General features: G+C 35.9%; 2 protein-coding genes across 3 annotated transcripts in view; one reads left to right on the top strand and one right to left on the bottom strand.

The window, feature by feature from the left end:
* Positions 1-17,770, bottom strand: part of errfi1a (ERBB receptor feedback inhibitor 1a) — a 62,746-nt gene extending 44,976 nt beyond the window's left edge. The window contains exon 1 of one of the 2 annotated variants that reach the window (XM_081357507.1): positions 17,735-17,770. The gene's annotated coding sequence lies outside the window, so the exon portion shown is untranslated. The remainder of the gene's footprint in view (positions 1-17,734) is intronic. The other variant, XM_081357509.1, reaches the window with a different exon arrangement.
* On the top strand, positions 6,238-13,268 carry tas1r3 (taste receptor, type 1, member 3; the record flags this gene model as incomplete). The annotated part of the gene is made up of 8 exons (XM_081357700.1): positions 6,238-6,461; positions 6,549-6,849; positions 7,441-7,797; positions 9,295-9,711; positions 9,808-10,011; positions 10,316-10,436; positions 12,107-12,477; positions 12,702-13,268. Coding segments are annotated over 8 exons (2,562 nt in total), but the record flags the coding sequence as incomplete, so codon positions are not given.
* Positions 17,771-25,017: the final 7,247 nt, after the last annotated feature.

The raw sequence follows: 25,017 nt of genomic DNA, 5'->3' as shown, positions 1-25,017 counted from the left end.
GTCCCTAATGGTCATGGAGGAACCTAATGATTTACTATTTTACAGTATAGGGAGCAGCTGCAATAAATTACGACAGCTCATAATTTATGCTTCATTACATCTAAAAATTAAATTAAATGAGCAGTGCTGAATTCATTCAAGTGTGCATGCCAAGTGGGAGGCTTAGAGCGGATTATACATGTATGTGTGTCGGTAAGAAGCAACTATTCTTGTTGCAGGGTTAGACTGCTCATCACAGCTTCTATATTTGTAGGTGACAATTGGGTGTTCAATTCTGGGCTCATCTAGAACTGATGAAATGCTGTATAATTATAACACAGAGCGGGAACCAGGTTTAGTCCACTAGATAAATCACTCACTCTCTCTCTCTCTCTCTCTTCAAAAACACATTATAAGTAAAAACTGTTGTTATTTTTGAAGAGATTAAAGATACAACTACTCTAACAGACAACATGGCACACTAGACAGTGTTATCTCTTTAACACATTTCCAACATCCTTTTATCTAAATCAACTTAAAGTGCATTTAAGGTGTATGCGATTTGTATGTAACCTAATAATGACCTTGGATGTCATATGTTTTTTTATTACCGAAAGAGGCAGTTCTGTTTATATGCAGCTTTGTTGTAGTTTACAAACCGATGTGCAATATGCCAACCAACTAAAGCAGCTGCAAGAGATATTTTTTGGAACTGAAATAGTGTCCTGAGAAATCTGTGACAGCGCTTGACTCAGTAATCAGTCATTCTGTTTGCAATCCTGTTTGGTCTGATGTAGAAATTGTGTCTTACCTTGAACACAAAGAGGTAGAAGTGTTGACCATGGTGTGGACGGGGCAGCTCGGAATTGACCAATCATTTTGTGCCAACCTGGAAGTTACTCAATGCAGTATACAAACAAATTTTGTTTTCTTTCACTTTGAGTTTATGATGTGCAACAGATTTGTGACCCTGGACCACAAAACCACAAAAAAGTCTTATGTGTATTTTTTTTTTAATTGAGATTTATACATCATCTGAAAGCTGAATACATAATCTTTCCATTGATGTATGGTTTGTTAGGATAGGACAATATTTGGCCGAGATACAACTATTTGAAAATCTGGAATCTGAGGGTACAGAAAAATCGAAATATCGAAAAAAATCGCCTTTAAAGTTGTGCATTTCTATTGGCGATAGTGCTGCATCCATTCACAAAAATAAATGTTTTATATATTTAAAGTGGGAAATTTACAAAATATCTTCATGGAACATGATCTTTACTTAATATCCTAATGATTTTTGGCATAAAAGAAAAATCTATAATTTTGACCCATACAATGTTATGTTGGCTATTGCCACAAATATACCCGTGCGACTCGAGACTGGTGACGTGATCCAGGGTCACATTTGCTGTCTCTATATATCTCATATATTTTTATTCAGATTGTTTTGTTTTCTTTACCTCCTCCCTCTTCTGTCAAGCTGTTTTATTTTAATTACTGAGTTTGTATTTGATAAGTGACATGGGTTAGTATCTAGCTACATGTATAACATTTTGGTACATTACAATATATCCTATACGTGTTTAAGTGTGTTAATGTTTAGTTGTGTTTTTGCCCATGACTATGCATGTGTGTGTATGTGCGCATGAGTCACACACATACATAGACACACACACACACAAAGTGCATACAGTAACACACAGCCCATGTGAACCAGAAGAACAGGTCAGACAACTGTAGATAAAGGGGGACAACAGGAAACAAGGATGAGTCTTATGTGTTTAACTGCGGGTGGCAGGCTTAGCCAACACACAAAATCATCACTAAAACACTTAACACAAAACACGCATTTTCTTTTATTACGCGTTATAATACCACATGTCCTAATGCATACACCCGATTAAATAATAATAACTGACTCACATAAAAACAGAATTTTATATAAAACAAAGTAGCCGGCCGACTAGTACAATTTGGACTGTCAAAATAAACCTTATCATTTCCAATCTGTATAAAATAGCATTTCTTCTCATCCAACTAAACAGCTCTACAATCATGTTAACACAGTGTTCTTATTTGCACTTTGCAATCTTATCTCAAACCCTGCAGGTGATGCAATTGCTGCAGTTGCAATCATACCGGTACTTTTCCTTAAAGGTGCTGTGTGCAATTTCACTACTGTATTTTACTGTATAAACCCTTGACCGGTATTATCAAATGTAAGACATACTCATTCTTCAGAAAAGCATGTGCCAAAGCACTTATGTAAACATGCAAACATATTGCAGAGCATTGTTTTTGTCCTATAAGACAAATATATGAAGACAAAAGAACATGCTGAAGGAGAAGGATTTTCAGAGCAAGTTGGAAAAAGAGCAGAGTAAGGATCAAGTGAGGCAGAGAACGAGAGTCTAGTTAATAATTTGTCAGCGACTGTGGTGGATCTAGCCAGCGTGTTGACAACGAGCCCAGTGTTCTCTGGGTGCGCTGATGGAGATTAGAGCTGGACTCATCCAACCATTCACGGGGGGAGAGAGAAAGAGAGAGCAAGACGAACATGAGGGGGTCTAGTGAGAGAGGGGGGGTTTGGATGCAACACAAATGGAAGTTCAACAGAACAAGGCAGTGGGTCCACAGGGAATCAGGCTAGAACAGCATTCTGGGAGATCTCAGCACTAGCTTTCAGCACTCACACACTCTATACTGCTTCCCAATGCAATGTGCACCGTCTCTGACGTTGGTAAACTGATGCTCTTTGGAACAGTTTCCTCATGCATTTGTTCTTTACTGAAAATACAATCCTACACACCACAACAAGCAGTAAACCTAAGCAATAGCGGCAGCAGAACATTCTTACGCAAGCTGTAAAATCTCAGGCTTAAACTAGACACCAGGGAACAAACCAAACACACATGATGTTGACAGAGTAATTATCTGCTGATAGGACAAACAGACTCATAACCGGTCACATCTCCGTTCCCTGAACGCAGGTACATTTAACCCATGATATCAGCTGTCCAAACACACTCTGCCTACAGAGAGTACCCTTGTACGGCCCCGGGGCCATCAGCGTCCACCCACGCATGTCTTTTTTGCCCTCTCTGTGCATATCACTAGATCCGTATGCCTCGATCACTCATTTCCTTAATCAGATTAAATGAACATATTCAGCTGATAAATGTGCATTAACCTTCTTTACCTTGTGTATATATGTTTGTTTATCGGAACAAACAGTAAGAGCATGCGGTTGTTAACCACTTTAATGAGCAGTACTCTTGAACATTGTGCAAGCAGGGCACATCAGGACGCATGCTAAGATGCATACTCACCCCATGTTCACTGCATGCAGTTTGCACTGTTCTGCCACCTAGTGGCTTCCTGTGGTGAAACAAGTTTGCTGTATACCAAATGATACGAGTGCTTATGACCATGTTAAAGGATTTGTATGCAAAATAGACATAATCTTTCAAAGAACATACAAATGAGTTTTCTTTTTCACAATGTTGGAAACTTTTTAAATGCCAATGGATGAATTAAAAGTCTGACTACAGAAAGTGTAAGAGTATTCACTTCAAAAAGTGTTAAGAAATATGGTGTATGAGGGGCAGCCTAGATATTAAGGACCTGGGTTGATAACTAAAATTTTACGTGCAAGCCCTGAAAAGGGTTATACCATTATTTTGTTGAAAAAGGCACTTAAAAGTATGACACACAAGAAAATGTTTTGACAAATTAAATTAACTTTCCTATGCTGACAAACCTCCTTTTGAAAATAATTTTGAGGCCAGATACATGTTTTATCTCCCCCTAAATGATGCAAATTAATACTAATATGCACATTTTAGTGGCATATAAGGTACAAAAGTACCTTTCAAATTACTGACACAATAACAACCTGTTGTACCACTAAAGCTACCAATTTCTTTTTTTTTGACAGTGAAGCGGACATGACCCAAAAAAGTCATAAAACTACAATTTACAGTGTTCTTCAAGTCACAGAGTCCAAGAGAGACCTGTTTGACTGAGTATGTAAGGAGGTTAATGTGTGTATGTGTGTGTGTGTGTGGGGGGGGGGGGCTTAACATAGTTTTAATGAATCAACTATAAACCTCCATGTTTAATGCAGCCTCAGAGCATAAAACAAACCGCAAATGTGCAGCTTCATAGTAACTCATCCAAACCCACACCTACGCACACACCTGCTCATCAACACCTACGCATGCAGGAAGAGGGAAGGTGGAAGATCCACCTATGTACTACATGTTTAAAACACACCCAATGCGGTGCACTCGAGGAAGGCCGTCCAAACATGCAGCTTCTTCTGCAACAGGGCAACATACAAATACCCCTATGCTGACATCTACATCTCAACATCAAACCCAAAACAAACTGAACATGTTCCTGTCAGTGACCTTCTTATCTTTAAAAAAAGAAAGCATATATGTGCAATATACGTACAAACTAAAGAAGAGAGAAAGCAAAAGTAAATGATCAAAGGTAGCAAAAAGCTTTGAGGCAGATTAAAAACGGGATAGATGTTTGTGTGCCTTTACCGGTTGATGTCAAGATCTCCAGGGAGATAAAGAAGTTTTTGTCCCTTTTTTCATTTTAGAGAAGACCTTGCTTACTAATCCTCAATTAAAACATCATTTAGACCTCTGCTGGTTAGTGACATAAGAGATATAATGGATTAAGGTCGGCAGACATGAGAGAGATTTTAAAATGTCATATGAAGTTGCAAGGGAGCTTTTGTTCCATTTCTATGTAACAGAAATATGTCTCTATGTCTCTATCCAATAGATCTCTCAAATGTTTCTCATTTCAGTGAATTAACTATTTATGTCATTCATAATTGACAGATTAACTCATAATTAACTGCTCATGTATTTACACAAGGCCAATCATATAGATGAATCTATTCATCATCTGGATTCAATCCATTCAAGTACAATAATCCTGTTTGAGATGTGCAAAATAAGATATAAACAAAAACTAACACCAATGAAAATGTAAGAGAAAAATGATACGCACCCTATACTCCAGATGTATGCAAAGCACTTGTAAACTTGTGGCTAGGACGGGAATTCAATGTAAGTTCATCTTAACAACAGTCAAAATTGCATGCAAATATCTGACCGCTAGTTTTGACATTATACGCCTGATGTTACACTAATGCAAACCCATTTAGCGCCCACAGTATTAAGTAGAGTATGTACTGTATGTGACTACTTAACTTGCAATAGAAATCCTTATTTTAATATTCAATAATATCCATATGAGTTTAAGGTCACAAAATCAATTCTATCAAATCACTGATAGGTATGTTTAAATTAAATCTTGATTAAAATGGGTTGGCCATTAAGTCGTTTAAAAAGTAATATAAATACTTCCTTAGTTCTTGCTGTCTTTCAATGTTTAATTCGCCATTCATGCATGGGCTGTAATCCATCATGAAGCACTTTCTATCAAATCCACAAACAAATACTATGGAAATGTCTGTATGAATGCATTGTGCAAGTCACCACATTTCAATTGTTTATTCAACACATATTTTTTGTACCAGATCTCTTTTCTGTGCTTGTGTTCTCTCACTGCACTGCACAAAGTGTTTCTGAACATACAAGTACTGTGACTGGGAAACAACACCCATATTTCCTTTGACTCATATATTTTATTTAAGTACACAAACAATAACTTTCTTCCCAATGCATAAGAGACTCCTCCGACCTTTGCTGCAAACAGATCTTTAGTACCTTTGCAGTAAAAAGCAGCAAGACAGCAAAACAAGAAAGCAAAAAGCTAGACTTTTTAAGTTTAACTTGATAGTGTCTTAAAAACAGTGCTGAAAAAAAACAATGAGATGAAATTCAACTGGAAAGGACCAGCTTTTAACAAAATAGCACAGAGTGAACAACACCTTATAACTCTGCGAATTACCAATGTCATTTGAAACGTACTTGAACGTTGAGGTGAGACCAGAACATTTCCAAGTGAAGACGGACTGAAACTTGATGTTGACCCTTAATTTACAAAGCAAAACACCTGCAAGCCGATCGCAGAAGTGTGGGGTGGGGCATATTACTCACATACTCACGTGTTGTCGGTTGACCATCTAACCATCTCTCTGATGAGATGATGAGCCACTGAGAGAATCACAACACATCAAAACAAGAGGAGCCTAAGCAATACTTCCACTGAGGTCAGTCCAGCTATTTCACTTTCATTTATCAATTTCCATGATACATATCTTCATGTTTCCTGGATGGTTTACCCTCCAGAATGGCTAAGGAGTGGACACTTCTGGTGCTCTGTGGCATTCTGGGGTCTGGATTCAGCAAGAATCCATCCTGGTTTGAGAACATCTCAACAAATCTTTTCAAATCCCCTGGAGATATTCTGATAGGAGGACTTTTCCCCATTAACGAACTCACGAGCGAACTGAGCAAACGGGTGAAGCCTGACGATCTTGAGTGCAACAGGTAAAATCTTTGAGAAAGCCACGTAGTCTACAAAATTTTAAAAAGCTTTTCTCCTTGAAATCACCTTTAATCCTTCTGTTTTGGCAGAATAACCACATTTGGTCTGTCTCTCGCATTGGTGATGAAGTTCTCTGTGGATGAGATCAACTCTATAGAGGATCTTCTACCAGGAATCACACTAGGATTTGAGATTTACGACACATGCATGCAACCAGCCGTCGTCATGAGGCCTGTCCTCCAGCTTCTCACAAAGGAATCAACAGAGGAGCTGGACATCTCCTGTAACTACACTGACTACAAGACTCGTGTTATAGCTATCATAGGCCCAAGCAACTCTGAGTTGGTGCCGGTCATTGGCAAGCTGATTGGGTTTTTTCTGATGCCATTGGTGAGTTGCCATGAAAAGCGTTAGAGGATGAAACATAAAATTTCATTAAAAAATTTGGTTCTAACTTTTTAGTTCTAAAATGACCTTACCATATACAATAAAAAAACAAAAATACTGTAAAAAGTGTAACACTTTACAAAAAGGTTTCATTTGTTAACATTAGTTAAATATATTTGTTAAAATGAAATAAAAATAAGCAATACTTTTACCACATTTAAGTCAATTGTAATTTCAATATTTACTAATACATTTTTAAAATCCAAAGTTGTATTTGTTAACATTTGTTGATGCACTGTGAACTAACTATGAACAATTATATTTTTACTAACATTAACAAAGATGAATAAATGCTTTAAAAATATATTGCTCATTGTTAGTTTATGCTATTGTAAGGTGTTACGGTAAAAATAATAAATTTTTGGGGGGAAATATATATATTTGTAGCAAATATAATGCATGTACTTTTATCTGATATTTTGTTGGAATTGTTTTTGTAAGCAAAAATCTTAACTAGCAATTTCATACTCAATCTGGGATGCTCTCTCTGTTTTTTCTTTATTTTAATTCCTGTTTTAATTTGCCTGATCTTAGATTAGCTTTGGTGCCACCAGCGACATGTTCAGTGACAAAGAGACCTTCCCGTCCTTCATGCGCACAGTTCCCAGTGATCGCTGGCAGGTTGTGGCCATGGTGCAGCTTCTGAAGCAGTTTGGGTGGAACTGGGTGTCAGTAGTAGGTAGTGACGATGAATACGGACAGCAGGGTCAACAGCAGTTTTCCAGCATGGCCAATGAGGAGTCCATCTGTGTGGCATATCAGGGTTTGATTCCTATATACACTAATCCAGAGCCAATGATAAAAGAGATTCTCGATCGTATTGTGGACGCCAAAGTGGGGGTGGTGGTTGTTTTCTCTCTCCCCAAGCCAGCCAGAGACTTCTTCATAGAGGTAAAAAAAATAAAATAATAATTGTTTGCAACTTTAAAAGGGCCATGTTGTGCAAAAAATGATTGATCTTTTGAAGTACAGGAGTTTGCAATGCTATAAAATTATACTGTAGATTCAGAACTGTAAACTTTCTGGCCAAACCAAAAAAGACCGTTCAATTAGAAGTTGCAAAATAGCCTAAAATACCCAAATACATTAACATTACACCAAGCACAACTAATTTAATAGAAGCTTTGTTAATGCTATCCCTTTAAAAAGAAGCACAAAGCTGTTCTTCCTCTTTAGTGAAACAAGCTGCCAACCTCACATCACAACTTTCAAGAAACAGCTAAAACACTGCTTACCAAATCTACAACCATAAAAACTCGCATTGTGCACAACAAATTTTGTTCACTGTTATATCAAATTGCTTGTGATTTTTAAGTCCTTTCGGATAAAAATATCTGCTAAATTAATAAATGTAAATTAAAGTGTGGGGCCTGCTAAGAGGATGTTCACAAACATTTAGGGGTTGTTCAAACAACATGTTTTCTGTTTAAGAGTGTAAGATGCAGGACAGTGGAATGGGAAAATAAATGCAAGGTCTTTCTTGAGGCATGTTTAAACTACAGTAAATTGAGCACTGCCGTTTTTAGAACGCTGTGTCACGAGACGCGGGACATCCATCTAGGGCAGTGGTTCCCAAACTTTTTTTCCTGCGGACCCCCTACTATGTCCCAACCGGGTTGGCGCACCCCCAATCCCCACTTCAAAAAAATAACGCAACAAAGCTTTGTTTTATCGCCATATAAAGACTCATGTTTAATCATGCACAAATAACCAGAACACAATAACAACATCAACAAAGTTTCAATATAATGCAACAAAGCTACGCACAAGCTTCCACTTTTAAGAGGACGAGTGACAGACACAGGCTCAGTAACAGAAAGCACGGTTATTTTCAGCCGCGTAATTTAGTTTTATTTAAAAACGAAATATTTTGTAACATTACACATGTGACATGTTTTAAGGTCACTTTTGATCACTTTAATGCATCCTTACTGAAAAAAAAAATCTGACTAACCAACACATTTTTTAACGGCAGTGTACATTCAGTTGGTCATTATTGCAATATAAACACTATCAGAGTGATCAACAAGGTATCTCTTCATTTACCAGTCGAAGACGGAGCAACTTTCTGCTATTATGTTCGTGCACTGTCAAGGTCTTCATCATATCTGTCGTGGTACCGGTCTTTGCAGCAATTATTTTACCGCACATACTGCATCGCGCGCTGTTGGCATCGAGCCTGGAGAAATGTAGCCACACTTTTGATCGACTTTTCCACATCTTTACTAAATTATAAAACTATATAGGTGCCGGACATATTATAAGTGGGCTTCAGGGAAAAATATTACTGTAATATTCTTGTTCTCTTTTTTATTCACGTCGTTATATTCTGAATAAGCATACAGGTTTTGGTGATTCTAAATGTTCTTGTCGTCACTACATGACCAGGTAATCAAACGAAACATAACAGCCGTTTGGGTGGCAAGCACTGGATGGTCTCTGAACGATGGTGTATCCAACCTGCCCGGCATCAACAGAATAGGCACAGTCCTGGCGTTTGCAGACCTCACCAGACCTCTTGACCTATTCACTCCCTATATCCGTGAGCTCTTCAAAAAAATGGAGGAGACACAAATCCCCCAGGAGCCTGATACAGAAATCTCCCCTCTGGACAACCCTTGCCCAGGCTGCAGCTCCCTAAGCCAAGCCAACGTGAGCATGGTAGAGGTAAAACTTGTGCAGCGGTCAGCTTTCAGTGTGTATACTGCCATCTACTGTGTTGCATACGCACTGCATGACTTGCTTGGATGTAATGCCACCCGCTGTGCTCTAGATCCCAAGACTGACAAAGTCTATCCATGGCAGGTAATCACACGCAAGCATCTCTTTCTGTAAATCAGCTTGTTTCAGTCTACAAGATTAAGAGTATACTAATAGAACAATACATGATCTTTCCTACAGCTGTTAAAGAAACTACAAAAAGTTTCTGTAGATCTAGAGGGAGTCCATTTTGAGTTTGATAAAGAGGGTAATCCAAATTTTGGCTACGATGTTATGCAATGGATCTTTAATGACACCACTGTGCGCTTTGATGTAATTGGATACTTTTATCAGAACCTCACAATTGATGAAGAAGACATAAAATGGCACACGCAAAACAGAAAGGTACGGATGGGACAAATATTTGTATTGCTTCATATAACTTGTTTTACTACCATGCAGTCAATAGTTTTGACACACTTTCTCATGATCTTAAATGCTTACAATTAGTTGTATAGACTAATAATATATAATGCTTATATATGAATTTCTTTCAAATGTTTTTGAAACATTTTACTGTTATTTGAACTATTATTCTAAAATGTGTAAAATTGTAATAATAGAGAATGAGTAGGTGTGTCCAAACTTGTGACTGGTTCTGGTGTACATCACAGAGCCTGCACCTCTTGACAAATGGTCTCTGTTACAGGTGCCAATGTCCACTTGCTCCTCAGACTGTGGGATAGGACAAGTGCGCAGAGTTAAAGGCTTCCACTCCTGCTGTTTCGACTGCATTGACTGCAAGGAGGGAACGTTCCTAAACAACACAGGTGCGCGGCTACTAGGGTCTGAAATGAACTTTTCCATTAAAGGAACACTCCACCGTTTTTGTAAATAGGGCTTATTCACCTTCTTTCCTACAATTAGATAGGTGGGCAAATGCATTTTTGTCTCAGTGCATGCATTGTTTTAGTTTGACAGGGTCGGCGCTAGTTTAGCTTAGCATAATGAATGGAATCCTTTGTTGCCAGCTAGCATGTCCTGAGTAAAAGTGATATAAAAAAAAAACACCTAATTACTTATGCTGGCCTGCATATTCACAACAAGTACAAATAGTGATGCAGATTAACACTAAGCCATTTCCTAGGCAGATATTGACTTATATATTAAGGACTATATTAGGGGGAAGCACAGGCAAAGCACTGCTACTTGGGCGTGATATCTCTGTGCCCAAGTAGCAGTGCTTCGCCTGTGCTTCCCCCTAATATAGTCCCAAGTCAATATCTGCCTAGGAAATCGCCTAGTGTTAATCTGCATCACTATTTGTACTTGTTGTGAATACGCAGGCCACAAGAAGTAATTAGGTGTTTTTTTTTTTTTTTATATATATATATCACTTTTACTCAGGACATGCTAACTGGCAACAAAGGATTCCATTCATTATGCTAAGCTAAGCTAGCGCCGACCCTGTCAAACTATTTGCCCACCTTTCTAAAAGTAGGAAAGAAGGTGAATAAGTCCTATTTCAAAAAACGGTGGAGTGTTCCTTTAAGGGCCAATATTTGTCCACAGGAATTTATTTCCAAGAACATTTTTAAGTATGTTTAACAATGCTTTATTCTGTTCAAATGTGGAATAATCCCATAATTATGGAAGCTCGTTTCCGCCACAAAATAAAACATTTTAAAAGATAATTGCGACTTTTTATCTCACAATTGCGAGTTTACATCTCGCAATACTGACTTTATTTCTCAGAATTGCGAGATATAAAGTCAGAATTGCGTGTACTAAAGTCGCAATTGCGTGTTATAAAGTCAGAATTCTGACTTTTTTTCTCGCAATTGCGACTTTATATCAAGCAATTCTGACTTTATAACACATAATTGCGAGTTTATATCTCGCCGTTCTGACATCTTTTCTCAGAATTGTGAGATATAAAGTCCAATTCTAAGGGAAAAAAGACAGACTTTTTTTTTACCTCAGAATAGTTTATATCTCACAATTCTGACTTTATAACATGCAATTCTGACTTTATATCTCCCAATTGCGACTTTATTTCTCAGAATTGCGACTTTATTTCTCACAATTCTGACTTCATATCTCGCAATTCTGAGAAAAAGTCACAATTCTGACTTGATATATCGCAATTGTGAGAAAAAAAAGTCAGAATTGTGAGATAAAAAGTCGAAATTATTATTATTTATTTATTATTCAGTGGCGGAAACAAGCTTCCATACATAATGTTATGAAATTAGAGCATTTTTAAATATCCAACTTAAATTATACAAAATGAAATTCCCTAAATGCATTTTTGCCCCTAGCCCATTCATTTCAGACCCAGTTTTCAAGTCATTCTAAACAATCCGAAAAGGGCTGTTAATATTTGCTCTTAACTTGCTTTATCTAACATGCCTGTAGCAAATAGAAAAAGCATGCATTTATGAGCTCTTTGTCATTAAATGCTGACTGACCTTAATCTGCCTTCTCTTTTGATTGGAAGATGACATCCAGTGTAAATCATGTCCCAATGGCCAGTGGTCCACCCTACGAAGCACAAGCTGTGTCTATCCCATTTATACTTACCTGGACTGGAGCAACCATGAGTCAATCGGACTCATTCTGGGAGGAATTTTGGTGCTGGCAATACATGTATTGGTAGGGGCTGTATTTTTCAAGCACAGAGGAACTCCACTGGTGAAAATTGCAGGTGGACCGTTGAGTGGCCTTGCTCTGTTGAGCCTAGTGGGAGAATGTATAAGCCTGGTGCTGTTCCTGGGTCAGCCGGGAGACGTCATGTGCCGTCTGCAGCAGCCACTAAACGCCTTTTTTCCCACTGTGGCCCTCTCTGTCATTCTGACCATTTCCCTTCAGGTGATCTTTAAAAAAATTAAAAGCCATTTTCATTTACTACAATTAAATAAAAAATTAAAAAATTATGTAATTGCAATACTGATATAATTTAAATGTAGTCCTGAAATAAAACCAAATAGAACCACTGTATTAAAACAAGAAATGCAACAAAAAATAAATAAAACAATCAAGAAATGCAACAAAAAAATAAATAAAACAATCTACTGCCATCTTTTACTTACCAGATTGTGTGCGTCACAGAGTTCCCTGAAAAATCTTCCGATCACCTCGAGAACCTACGAGGACAAGTAAGCTGGTTTGTGATTCTGGGATGCTGCGGGCTCCAAGCGGGACTGTGCGGTTGGTACGCCCGAGAAGGTCCCTCCCTGACCGAATACATGGCCAGTTTAGAGGTGAACTACGTGCAAACTTTTCTGCGTTGTCCAGTGGAGCCCATGTTAAACTTCGGATTGATGCTCGGTTTCAATGTTCTTCTGGCACTGATGTCATTTATGTCCACCTTCATGGCTCTAAAGCCGCCAGGACAGTATAACCTGGCCAGAGATATCACCATCTCCGCCTTGATTTACTGTGTAATGTGGGTGATGTTCATCCCCATCTACACAAGTCTAAATGATAAAGAGAAGTCTATTGCTCAAGTAGGAGTAAGTTTACTTAGTATCATTGGGCTGGTAGCGGCCTATTTCTTCCCTAAATGCCACCTGTTGGTCAAACACCCAGAACTCAACACAGATGATCACTTTCGTACATTTTTAGAAGGGGTCCCACCAACACCACCTGAAGAAAGCTAAAAACAATTGCTAAATTATTAATATTATTATTATTGGGCTCTATGGTATACCTGATTACGATTGGTCAATCGCTGTAGTTTGTGGTCAAATATTTTTGTTTAATGATCCTTTCTTAGTTCTCACTTAAGAAATTTATACGTCAATCAATATTTAAATTGATCTGGTAAGCAGTACACAGTCATCTGCTATAATAATAGCATTATGTTTTTTTTTATATATGCCTGTGTGTGTGTGTGTGTGTGTGTGTGTGTATATATATATATATATATATATATATATATATATATATATTGGACATTAAATTTTGCAATACAATAACTTTTAATAAAATAAATGGAAAATATTTGTTGTCAAATAGTTCAGATTATTTGTTATTTCTTGTATGACTATTGATCCTTCCAAATGCTTCTTTTGAATTAAAAACAAAAAATAAATAAATCCAAAACAAAAGTCTCTTCCTTTCATTGGTCTCCTGTTTGTGAGAAACAGCGCCCCCTGTAGATCGTTTTTCCTTAGAGACAGTTGCTAACAACTTTATCCAAAAAGGAGGAAGACGTGTCAAATAAATCCACCTGAAGAGTGATAACAGCACAAGGTAAAATAAGCCTTTATTTGCCTCAACATATTTTACTGTTATCAGAGGCAGTGATCACCAGAGGTGGGACAAAGTCATTGTTATGCAAGTCACAAGTAAGTCTCAAGTCTTTGCCCTCGAGTCCCAAGTCAAGTCGAGTCAAAGATGAGGCAAGTCCTGAGTCGAGTCAAAAGTCAAAGCCAACAAGTCTCAAGTCGAGTCCAAAGTCCTACCATTTTAGTTTCGAGTCATTTCAAGTCCTCTTACCACAGAAATAAAATGTATACAAATCATGTACAGTACCAGTCAAAAGTTTGGAAACATTACTATTTTTAATGTTTTTGAAAGAAGTCTCTTATGCTCATCAAGCCTGCAGTTAAAAAACAACAACAACAAAAAACAACAACAAAAAAACGTAATATTATGAAATATTATTACAATTTAAAATAATGGTTCTCTTTTTTAATATACTTTAAAATGTAATTTATTTTTGTGATGCAAAGCTGAATTTTCATCAGCAAGTACTCCAGTCTTTGGTGTCTTATGATCCTTCAGAAATCATTCTAATATGATGATTTATGATCAATGTTGGAAACAGTTGTGCTGCTTAATATTTTTTTATAACCTGAGATACTTTTTTCAGGATTATTTGATGAATAAAAAGTTGAAAATAACTATTTATTTAGAATAGAAATCTTTTGTAACAATATACACTACCGTTCAAAAGTTTGGGAACAATAACTATTTTTTTTTTTTTAAGAAATTCGTACTTTAATTCAACAAGAATGCGTTAAATTTATAAAAGGTGATGGTAACGATTTATATTGTTAGAAATTTTTTTATTTTGAATAAATGCTGTTTTTATGAATAAATGCTGTTAACGTTTTACTCAATGAATCCTGAAAAAAGTATTCCAAAAAATATATTAAACAGCACAACTGTTTCCATCATTGATAATAACTGAGTATCAAATCATCATATTAGAATGATTTCTGAAGGATCATAAGACACCAAAGACTGGAGTACTCGCTGATGAAAATTCAGCTTTGCATCACAAAAATAAATTACATTTTAAAATATATTAAAAAAGAGAACCATTATTTTAAATTGTAATAATATTTCATAATATTACTGTTTTTTTTTTTTTTTAACTGCAGGCTTGATGAGCATAAGAGACTTCTTTCAAAAACATTAAAAATAGTAATGTTTCCAAACTTTTGACTGGTACTGTATGTCTGTAAGATTTGTATTTATTTAAACCTCTTTTTATACAATGACATTAATCAAATACAGTAAAAAAAATTCAATTATTATGATTTGATTTAATATTGACTCATTTGGATAAATATTAGGTAGGCTACACAAGATAGGCATTAATTTTTCTCAAGAAAAAAACAACTCACCTAATGCTGTAAACATACAGAGAGCCCTATCAGCTGGCAGTATTAGGTTAAAAATAACACAAATTAAATATAATGCGTTTTTTTATTATAATAACAACAACTTTATTTAATGATATAAGTAAAAATATAACAAACATGCAATAGTACACATATGTAGCAAAATACTCTCTATAGCTCTTTTTTCTAGCCAACTAACTATATTATGGTCATTAAATGGCTTTCCTGAGGTAAATGTTATGTGACATAATTGTTCTCCAACTGTTTTATTGACCCCTTTGATTGATGGGTCGATATTATGTATGAGGAATATACATTTCGGTAAGTTGTACTGTATCTTTCAACAGTGTTCATTCGTGTTTAACGTTATTTACTATCAGCTAGAGAGATGATCGGTTCACGTGCCGCTAGGGATCTGTCGTGTCACATTTACAAGCGCCAAAACGGTATTTATTGTCTGAATTTCGTAATAAAAGTGACAGAATCTGAGAGCAGAGATTTTTTTATATCATAACTAACCTGCTCTGTCTAGTCTGTCGATCTCCGTGTCCTCTTTGCTTCGCGATTTTTCTGTGCGTGAGAAAATGTATGTGTGGCTACATCCAATAAGGTGCTTATCATTCGTGCCTGCTTAGATGCTGTCGAATCAAAACAACGTGGGACTACAGTGATTGGATGTCGTGCAGGCAGCGCGTGCTCTCTGCATCCATACAGGTGGTGCACATAATAAACAGAGCGGCGTGTGAACGTTTTTTCCCCAGTTTTCATGAGAAGTAGCAAGTCTTCTCGAGTCAAAAGGCGCAAGTCCAAGTGAAGTCACGAGTCATTGATGTTAAAGTCCAAGTCGAGTTGCAAGTCTTTGTACATTTTGTCGAGTCGAGTCTGAAGTCATCAAATTCATGACTCGAGTCTGACTCGAGTCCACACCTAAAATAAAGCTGTATGTCAAACCTATATACATTATATGCAAAACAGTGAGAATGTTTAAATGTTTAAACAAGTGAATGGAATGTTTTAAGAACGTTTTTCAAAATCTTAGAAAAACATTAATAGAACGTTTATATAACGGGAGAATCGAACGTTCTAATAACGTTCCTATAACCAAGAAACAACGTTAATACAACGTCTAAAAAACTGGACGTTTTGAACGTTCCTAGAACATTCAGAAATAACGTTTTTATAACTTAATGGGAACGTTATGGAAACGTTCTTATTACCTAAAATTGTTAGCTGGGTAAGTAGCATTATTTAATTGTAGAATATATTTTTGATCAAAGCTTGACTAGTTGTAGGCAACGTTCTCTTCTTGATTAGCGTTACATGGCATCATCATTGTGTCAGGCTAATACATAAATATAAATGTTAAAACGGTGTTAAGGGGGGGCAGTTTATGGTTGTCTGTGTAGAAATATTTATTGTTAACAAATACTGCGGTAAGTTACTAACGTTACAGAACGTAAATTGAGATAACATCGAACATGAATACGTTATACATTCTGGAACTGAATGATTATTCTATTCATATGATATGGTATTTACCTGCTACTCCAAGGTCCTCCAAAAAGTATGGTATTACCAAACTACAAGCTGAAAAAGCGTAGTGATATTGGTAATTTCAGTTAGTGAACAACACAGAGGTATAAATAGTGTATAGGCTACTTTTATACACTATTTATACTGCTGTGTTGTGTTAGAAACGATGGGAACAAGGTTGAATCAACGTTGAATTATGTTGATTTTGCTCAACGAATCAACGTTGATATCGTGACGTTGTTTCACTGTTGATGTCGTGACGTTGTTTCACCGTCTCTTCTATCAATATGGGTGAATAAAGGTTTTATGTCGACGTTGAACCAATGTTGAATTATGCTTCGGTTTTGCAAATTGAATCAACGTTGATATCGTGACGTTGTTTCACTGTCTTACCTTTCATCATGGGAGAATACAATTGTACATTCAATTACAACCTAGTTTGCAGTTGGAACATGAGTCATGACAATGCTGACTTAATTTGTGATTAACTATGTACACTAAAAATTGTTAACTGTCAAATGACTGGCAGCAATGGCTTAATAAAACACATTAAATAAAGAGTAACTTAATGTTTTCCAGTGAATTAAAGAAAGGACTGATGAAGGTGACATGAATCCCCTTTCAGTGCGCCACCTCAGCGGAAGAAAGACAAAAGACAGAAAGATACTCAGACTTTCTAGCAGTAAATGTCTTACTTTGAAGATTTAAATCATACTTAATATTAATCCCAGTGTAGGTTTTCAAAACAATGGGTAAAATTGACTAATAAAAAACTTTATTGTAGATTTGTCTCTCTCTGTTGGGTGCGAATATCGCTAGCGTGCTACGTTAATGGTGAAGCAGTACAAAAACACACACATAAGTAACTTATTTATCTTATGAGGTTGCAGTAGGCCTATGACCGTTACCCGGGTCCTTAAACGTTAAACTGTTAAAAGGACTGAAAATTTTTTTCTTACCTGTTATCACCAGTATTTTTACAGATCACGTACGTCCCCTTCCTCTGTCACATTCCAGCTTTTATTCTTAATTGACATCAACTCAAATTCGCTCAAAATAAGAATTTAACAAGCAGATATAAAATAATCCAGGTCTGATCGATTAATCAATGCAAGCAGCAGCTGCTCACACACGACCGACAGTAACGGATGTATTTTCAAAATTAAAGGCGCGCAGAGCCGCGCACATTGTCATTGGACGTTTCCTGAAAGACAGACAGATTAACCAATCATGCTCAAAGTAAAACGGCGAAATAACCAATAACAATAGTTTCAGCGAGTTAACATAGCGAAATGTGCACAGTGTATTAAGTTTTATTTGAAGTCTGTATTATTAAATTAATTGTTCAAATGACATGACAGTGTATGAATAAAAATATATTGATGCATGGTAAACTATTAGGCAAGCAGACAAAATTGTAAATAAATAAATAAATAAAAAGTTTCTGCTGCACTACTTTCTTGAGGGTGAAACTATAATTGTTAATAATGATAATAATTATATTTTACCATACATTGAAGAGCTGTTATGATCAAAATATCATTAAATGCTAATTAATGATCATAATACTTTAAAAGGCAAATATTTCTGTTGTATGTTGTTGAAAATATTACGTTGTTTCAACGTACAGATCTTGTAAAAATTTCAACGTTGATTTAGAAGTTTTTTTGTTAACCTTTTTCAACCATTTAGCATTAAACGTTATATCAACGTTGTTTCAATATTGAAACAACAACTGACATTATTTCAACCATATTTCAACGTTGAAGGTCGGTTATGTGCCGGCTAAGCCGTGAAAAAGGACTCATTCACAGCTCAAATACACACACAATTACGTAGGCCTATGTCAAAATGCACATTGTGTGGAGTATTCATGCAAACACAGTTGTTATGTCCTACGAAAACGTAACAGTTAGGAGAAAATCGGATGTGTAACAACATGTAATATAATGTTAATAAAAAAAACACTCACTGCTTTTGACTGAATCGCTTTTATCTTTAATATGAATCAATTTATATTTAAATCATACAGTGTAGATTATACAGTTTTACATTTGATTATTCAATTTAGTATTTCTTAGTACATGTTAAATAAACCTAGGCTACTGTACCTGAAAAACTTAAAGTTGACTTCATTTGTATATATTTTTTTCTGTTGTATTTGTCCTATTGGTTTTTAATTTGTTTTTTTGTTCCAATTTTTATTATAAAAATTAAATAAAATTGCCTGCCTTGCTTTACTTCAGAAGACTGCCAGTCATGTGTGCAATGATTGCAGTCAGATTAATAATAATAACAGGTTGACTAAAATTAAAAGAAAAACTAAATAAATTTCAAGGTTCACATTTCATTCAGTGGGATTTTTTACCTCAAGATTTGATTTGAATCGAATCCGAAAGATTCCAACACCTAATATTTTGATACAAAGGTACATCACGTAATCAAACATATCAGACCATATAGTAGAAAATATATAAATTATTAAAAAAATCAATAACATGTAAAAGAATAATGCAAAATAAAGAATGATGATTACATTAATACTATCAATGACTAGAGAATTCATAAAGAAGATATTAATAATTATTAAATAATTAATTAATTAAATCAATAAAAGACACCAATCAAAAGAATACATTGAATATATTTGAAGGCAAATAATTTCACATAGGCCTACACCACTTGTAATTTGTCATTTCTTTTGCAAAATCATGAGTAGCTGCATTTGAAGCAGAATACAGCATTAAAAATAGTGTAACTGATGCAGTGAGAGGAGGATGATCAGTATGTAGATTGCGAGGGCAGCGAGGCCGATGCCGAGAGAGACATGGTTCAGGATCAATGTCGTTCTGGAGGACCTGGTCGCTAAATCTCGCTGTCCAGCCATGTTAGCATTTCGAGTCTACAAAAAACAATCAAACTGTCAATGCATGTTTTATTTCATACTAAAAATCTCATGTAATTTCATAGATCATTGCTTTTGATGCCTCCAAATGCAAATCCAAAGTTATCCAGAGCTGTAACCCTAATAATCCTGTAATCTCTGGTGTAAAAGGAGAATCCAGCTGTCTAATGAGATGACTATGACATCTAGAGATAATGACAAAAATGAATAAATGTAGTGTCTGTGGTAGGGCAGCAGCTGATCAGATGCGCACTGCAAACGGAGTGGCCTCTGGTCCTGCGCTGTGCTCACTCAGTGTGCAGTGTGAGTAGTGGCGTAACTTTGTTTTAAAACGTGGGTGTGACATTGCTAACACAATGCTAAATCATAAATCAGATGTAATAACATTACGATGTCCAGCAATCGATTTAAATAGTATATTGGGTTTAATTTGTCGTTTAATGAGGTCTAATATATGTTGTTAGTGGCAAGAATTGTCACATATTTTAAGGCGAGACACTACAGGTGAATAGGGTAAAATTTTTAACTAGCAGATATCACCATGAAACTTTCCCAGTTGATTACCTACATTAAGATGAGAAAAAAATGTATTACAAGTTTTCTGTAATTTAATGTTTAAATATGCAAATTAGGCAATTTTTAATTAAATATGCGCTATTTTGCATATATTTTAAAAAATGAAATCTGAGAATTGGATAAAGCCAGGTTAAAAATATTTTTTTCATTGTGTTCACATATTAGATGGGAAAAAAATTACAGAGGGATTTATGCATATCTACTTCTGTTATCCTGTAAATCAGAATATACTGTCAATAGCCTTAAAAAAATTATTTTCGGCATGTTTTTTGGAATAAAATGTTATATAAATCAGGCTAGGAATAATATATTTACAAATCCCTCTGTAAATGTCTTCATAATATAACTAGGTACAAGACTGGAAAGTTTGGTGTACATAGGTGCTACTGAAGTGGAGATTTCAGACTTGGAGTATGAGAGAAAGGTCATTTTGAGAAAACGGGCTTTAAAGATTTATCATCAGCCAATGAGATTGCGCATTCAGCCCTTTTACTTTCGCGATTGGTTGCTGATAAAAAGGAAATGACCATATTTGGATCCAACAGCATTGTACAGTGAAGAGAGAGCTTTCCAGCCGTGCCTGTGAAGACAGAGAGCAGACAGAGATCGCGGATCGGCGGGAGGATTTACAACAACAACTTTTGTTGAATTTACGTGAAATCTACAGACGCAAACAGACAAAGTGTAATAAAATAAAGACCTAAATGTGTATTTCGGACTTTTTTTCACCACAGTCTGAAAGACGACATGTTATTGAAGACAAATATCCAAAAATCTCAAAATTGACCAGTAAAAAAAAAACTATGTTTTTGCCTGCCGTGTCTCGCCTTAAGCGTGTATTTAAGTGGTCCAGTGGCAGAACTTTTGGCAAGCGTGTCAGAGGTTCTGGGTTCTAATCTGCACTCGAATAGTTTTTTTTTTTTTTTTTTTTTGTATTATTATTATATCAAAACCGATTATGTTTATCAGTGGTTGTATATCAGGCAGGGACACGTTTGTGTGCATTTTGATTTGTAATTTCACCGGAACGAATAGAGAGTCTCCATAACGAATTGAAGTACGCGTCCGAGTGAAGACTGCGTGAGCAACAAGAGAACACAGTATCCGCGCCACTGATCGCAGCGGCAACGAGCACTTTGATCACTTGATTTAAAAAGCAACACATTTCAGCGCTAGATCGTCTCTTATTTAACAAACGAACGAAATTAATGCTCTGCTATTTAACTGGAGATGTTTTATTTATTTGTATTGGTACATTCGTGCCGTGAGATGTTACAAAAGTGGTGGGGACATAGGCGTAATTTGCGGGTGGGACGGGTGGGACATGTCCCCACCACTTTTTGCTAAGGTCGATATTGTCCCCACCACTTTTGAAACATCTCGCGGCACGAATGTACCAATACAAATAAACAAAACATCTCCAATTAACTACCAGAGCATTAATTTCGTTCGTTTGTCAAATAAGAGGCGATCTAGCGCTGAAATGTGTTGTTTTTGAAATCAAGTGATCAAAGTGCTCGTTGCCGCTGCGATCAGTGGCGCGCGGTCGGATACTGTGTCTGTTTGTGGCTCGCGCACAGTCTTCACTCGGACGCGCGCTTCAATCCGTTGTGGAGAGAGACTTTCTATTCGTTCCGGTTAAATTACAAAACAAAATGCACACAAACGTGTCCATGCCTGATATACAACCACTGAAAAACATAATCGAGAGAAAAAAAAAAAACCTACATGAGTGCGGATTGGAACCAAGAACCGAAAACCTCTCCCGCGCTGGGCGAAAGTTCTGCCCCTGGACCATTTAAATACACTCTTAAAATAGTCGGATCAACATATAATAGGCCTCATTAAACGACTAATTAAACCCAATCCCTGTAGGCCTACTATTTAAATCGATTGCTGGACATCGTAATGTTACTGTACATACATCTGTTTTATGATTTAGCATTGAGTTACCCCCCCCCCCCCCACCTGTCCCACCCACTTTTTAAAACAAAGTTACGCCACTGGGTGGGGACAATATCGACCTTAGCAAAAAGTGGTGGGAACATGTCCCACCCGCAAATTACGCCTATGAGTGGGGAGTGGCCAGCGGCTAGAGCGGCAAAAGCCAGTGTGTGCTTCTTATACCAATATATTTAATGATATCTTTTGCATTTCTAATCCAAACAACGTCAAACTTGGCACTGCACTTACTCGTGCCAGTAGCAAGACACCTGTTAAGTTTGAAATCCATCGGACAAACGGTTTAAGAGATATGCGAATAACTGACATACAGACAGACACACAGACAGCAAAACATTTTTGTAATTTATAGATAGATATTTAACAGCTGACTAAGTTTTCCATTTATTGACATGATATGGTTAGATTCAGATGGGAATTATCATAGCAATATTAAGTAGGGTGTCCACCTTAGAGATAATCTCCATATTCATAATGAAACCATCATATTTTCATGTTACAACTGTAAATCTATATTGAATTATTATGGGATCTCATTTAATGCTTACAGAATCCTTACTTTTTAAAATTATTTTGTTTATGTATTTTTAAAGTATATTTTTATATTACCATATTTTAATGATAGTATATTTAGTGAACAAAAAATAATTATTTTATTAATCAAAATAAACAGAAAATTGTGCAAACTTTGCTAAAGTGATTATTTTGAACAAGTATTAATTTAGACATTATTAAAAACATATTATATTAGCTGAAGTATTTTTTGTCGTTTGTGTACGACCAATTCGTACGAATTCGTACGAATGATAAAAAGTTGGCTAATTCGTACTAATTCGTACGACCTAGCTCGTACGAATTTGTACGATTTGTCTAAACCCACGTGATGGGTAGGTTTAGGGTCGGGGTCAGGGGTAAGTCATTCGTATGAATTCACACGAATTGGCCAATTCGTAAAATATGTACGATTTTGCAAAAATCGTACTAATTCGTACGAGCCAGGTCGTATGAATTCGTACGAATAAGCCACCTCGTAGAATTTGTACGTTTTCCCGTGAGATCGGGCTCACTTTTGTGATTTATTTTCACACAAAATCTGTTGCTCCATCAATGTTCAGTACAAACATATATTTTTTCTGCAATCATACACTATGGGAGAAGTGAAAAGCTAAATATAAACCTGCCGTTATCGTTACAGCATGCTTTCATAATTTAGCCCTGGGACCGGGTTTAGTTACCCATCCCTAATGACATCATTGCAGGAAAAGTTGAGCTTCAGCTGCAATATGACTAGTTTCCCGGCATTCGGTTAGTAGGTAGTCAAAAAATTTATTTAGAGTTTATGCAAATATCACTGCATCACAACATGTTCACAAAGAAGATCAACTCAATAAAACATTTTATCATCACATTCTATAAAGTGTTAAATTGTGTAAAAGTGCATTATCTCCAGCTATATTTATGTTTTATACATTCTACCAGACAAAGAAAGTCTTTAAATGATTAGTTCACTCAAAAAAGTAAATTCTGTCTTCATTTACTCACTCAAGTTGTTCCAAACCTGTATGAGTTTCTTTCTTCTGCTGAACACAAAATATGATATTTTAAAGAATGTTTTTTTTTTCCATACTATGGAAGTCAATGGGGTCCATCAACTGTATGATTCCCAACATTAAAATATCTTCTTTTGTGTTCAACTGAAGAAATTATACAGGTTTGGAACAACATGAGAGTAAGTAAATGATAGCAGAATTTTTGGGTGAACTATCCCTTTTACTTGCAACACCCTTGACATGGTTTTTATTCATTTGTAAATATATTCAGATAGTGTTCATCCTAATCATTTAAGTCATTACCGGTATATTACAGTTTACTGTTAAAAAAAGTAAAAAACAACTTTTTTGCTAGTAAATTCCTGTAAATTCTATGGTACATTTTTGCAGTCATATCTCAAGTTATATATGAAATGAGAGCGAAAACTTACAGAGATAGAGAAGATGACGGCAGCGATTCCCAGTGGGAAACAACAACACAGCATAGTAAAGATGGAGTAGCACAAGTAATCCGGCAAATTAACAGGCGCTGGTGTGGAGGTCACAGTGGGCTGAACCGTGACCCCGGTGTGAACTGGACCTTGTGGATACATAGACATGCCTGGCAAAGGCTGACCCATCCTGGTCTGTGATGGATCCTGCTCATTTATTGTCCCGATTGTCGGTCCTTGATTGTACATTTCTTCTCTTGTACTCGTGATCTCTTTGGTTTTGTGCTTCTTGCTGGTGAATCTGGAGATTAAGTGTGATAATCGCTTCATTTTAACTGAACATTACAGTAATAACCTGTCGATCAAGCGAGAATAGTATGGCAAAACATGCACCTTTAATTAAAGTGAGGATAGAGATTTCCTGCTGCAAATTCATCTGCCATATGGTAGAAGCTCATCAGATTAGACAGATGTCAATATGGACAGTTTGCGTGATGCTAGTGTTATTTTAGTATCATTAAGATCCTGTTATAGTTTTATTTATATTTATATTTTTCATTTTAAATTGAATTAACGTTTTAGTAATTTTGTTGTGTTGTCATTTTTTATTAATTTAGAATATATAGATATACACAACTTAAATTAAATATATATATATAGTTTTTATATATTTTTGCTTAGTAATACAAAATAAACTAAATAAAAATTTAATTAAATAAGTTAGTTTTTTTAAATTGTATTTTGTTTCAGTTAACATTTAATTTATTATTCAAGTAAAAAACATTTTTTAGGGATGGTTCACCCAAAAATAAAACTCA

This window comes from Scardinius erythrophthalmus (assembly GCF_964197995.2).
Source record: "Scardinius erythrophthalmus genome assembly, chromosome: 25".
NCBI lineage: Eukaryota > Metazoa > Chordata > Actinopteri > Cypriniformes > Leuciscidae > Scardinius > Scardinius erythrophthalmus.
The sequence above is the reverse complement of the archived record's forward strand: the minus strand, read 5'-3'. Positions and strand labels throughout refer to the sequence as shown.